Below are 2632 nucleotides of genomic sequence, written 5' to 3' on the forward strand. Positions count from 1 at the left end.
CCACTCAATCTAATAAGAGGTAATGCAACATGCTTTGGTAAAGTTTTCCTAATTGCTGCCGGAAGCAAGTGTTGCATTATTATATGAGCATCATGACTCTTGTACCCTAATATTTTTCCCTCCTTCACTTGCACACACCTTGCAATATTTGATGCACAACCTTGTGGCAGCTTTGCCTTCTCCAGAACACTACAAAAAATGCTTTTTTCTTCCTTCGTCATTGAGAATGATGCTTTGGGCAGCAAAACATACCGCTCGTCATCTGTATCTAAAGGATGTAGTTCTTCCCTTATACCCATTTCTTGCAGATCTAATCGAGCCTTATGTTGATCTTTTGACTTTCCAGGTATGTCTAACAAAGTTCCCAGCACACTATCACATATGTTTTTTTCTATGTGCATGACATCCAAATGATGGCGACACCCGCAATCTTTCCAATATGGCAAAGTGTGGAAGATAGAGGACTTTCTCCATGGACAATCTGGATATTTCTTTTTTGGTTGTAATTTTCCAAACTTGTTTTCCCAATTTTCCAACAAGCTTGAAATTTCAGTCCCTGTTAAAGGATTTGGAGCTGTCCTCTCTTCCTTTTCTCCGTTAAAAGACTACATATCATGCCGCCAAGGATGATTTTCATCTAACCATCGACGATGAGCACAGTAGCAAGATTTGTTACTATTATTCAAGTGATGATGATCAATCTCGTAGTGACAATAGGGGCATGCAAACTTCCCTTTGGTGCTCCAACCAGATAAAATAGCATAACCTGGAAAGTCACTGGTCGTTGATTGTAAAGCTGCATGCATCTTGAATGTTTGTCTCTTCTCCGCGTCATAGGTGTCCAACCCATACTCCCACAGATCTTTAAGTTCTTGAACCAATGGTTGAAGGTAGACATCAATGTCATTCCCAGGAGAGGTGGGCCCGGGAATAAGGAGAGACAACATCAAGAATTCTGGCTTCATACACAACCATGGTGGTAAGTTGTAATTAATTAGAACAACATGCCATGTACTATGTTGTGTGCTCATAGTTCGAAATGGATTAAATCCGTCACTTGCAAGCCCCAAACGAACATTACGTGCTTCTTTAGCAAAATTTGGGTACTTTAGATCAAACTCTTTCCACGCCTCACCATCAGCCGGATGCCTCAATAACTCATCTTTATCTCTTTCTTCATCATGCCACTTCAATAGCTCTGCTGTTTCTGAACACATGTACAACCTTTGAAGCCTTGGTTTAAGAGGAAAATGCCAAAGAACTTTTGCAGGGACATTATGCACTTTCTTAGATGGCTGATTGTTAATATCATCTTGGTTTTCAGTCTCTGTTTCTTTCCACCTTGAAGCATGACAAACATGGCAAGACGTCGCTGCTTCATGCTCCTTCCAATACAGCATACAATCTTTACGATATGCATCAATCTTGTCATAATGAAGAACCATATCTTTTATCAATTTTTTTGCCTCATTAAAAGAGTTAGGCACTTTGGATGCATCTGGTAACACTTCTCGGATAAAATCCAAAATATCTGAAGTTGCTACATTAGTTAACCCATGAGTACACTTCAAAAGGTAAAAACGAATGAGAAATGATAGCTTTGAAAAATTTTTGCAGCCAGGATATAGCTCTTGTTTTCCATCTTCAACTAACTTATAGAACTTCTTAGCCTCATCATTTGGCTCATCTCCAACCCCTTCATACCTTTTATGCCACATCTCTATGAACATCATATATCAAACGTTCAATATCATCATGCATGTCTGATGTATTATCTTCAACATTCCTCTTTGTATTTGATGTCGATGACATACCCTTTTCATAACAATGCCATCCTCCAGTGCCAGGCTCGATCCCGTTTACAATCAAATGATTGAATATTGTCTCTCTACGATGCCAAAAGCGGTGATAACACACCTTACACGGGCAAGTAATCTGATCACCAATTGCTTGAGTAGAAAACGCTTTATCTAAATAATCCTCCACACCTTTCTCATACTCATTACTAGATTGTAAGAAGTTGGTCCAACTACTCATTTTGTCTCCTTTATGAAAAGTTAAACATACACGAATTGAGAGATTAAAAACATTGGAATATAATTTTAACATGTCTAAAAGGAATGACAATAACTATAAAAACATACACCCACAAATAATTGAGACTTGTATAATAATAATAGAAACGAAACAAGTAAAGAAAATAGATAAAAGGTCAAGTGGAATTCAAAAATCTGGTGAAGTTTCTGATTGCTAGATTCTTTTAGGTAGTATATTAAGTTGTATTAGCTAGATAGGAAACTGCCACGATGATTAACGGAATCTCATTGTTGGTGTTAAATTGGTATTCTTTCTCTGAAACACGTTAGTGCACTCAAGGTTTAATCTAATGATGCACACATGTGTCTCTCTTCACGAACTATTACAGCAGAAACATTACAATCAGACCTAGAACATGCAGAAAAACAAACTACATCCAGAACAAGAATGGGCAGAAAAACTACAATCAAAACAAAAACAGGCAGAAAGACTACAACCAGAACAAAAAAAGGCAGAAAGAACTTGAACAGGCAAAAAGACTACAATTAGAAAAAGAACAGGCACACAAGAAATCAGGAAAACAACACCGGAGGAA

At 37.7% G+C, this 2632-nt stretch overlaps 1 protein-coding gene across 1 annotated transcript; it reads right to left on the reverse strand.

Moving 5' to 3' along the window:
* Positions 1–605: 605 nt before the first annotated feature.
* Positions 606–2037, reverse strand: LOC110779181 (uncharacterized). The gene is made up of 2 exons (XM_021984253.2): positions 1815–2037; positions 606–1720 (listed from the first exon to the last, which is right to left on the reverse strand). The coding sequence occupies exons 1-2, from the start codon at positions 2035–2037 to the stop codon at positions 606–608; spliced, it is 1338 nt and encodes a 445-aa protein (XP_021839945.2).
* Positions 2038–2632: the final 595 nt, after the last annotated feature.

This window comes from Spinacia oleracea, chromosome 2 (genome assembly GCF_020520425.1).
Source record: "Spinacia oleracea cultivar Varoflay chromosome 2, BTI_SOV_V1, whole genome shotgun sequence".
Taxonomy (NCBI): Eukaryota; Viridiplantae; Streptophyta; class Magnoliopsida; order Caryophyllales; family Amaranthaceae; genus Spinacia; species Spinacia oleracea.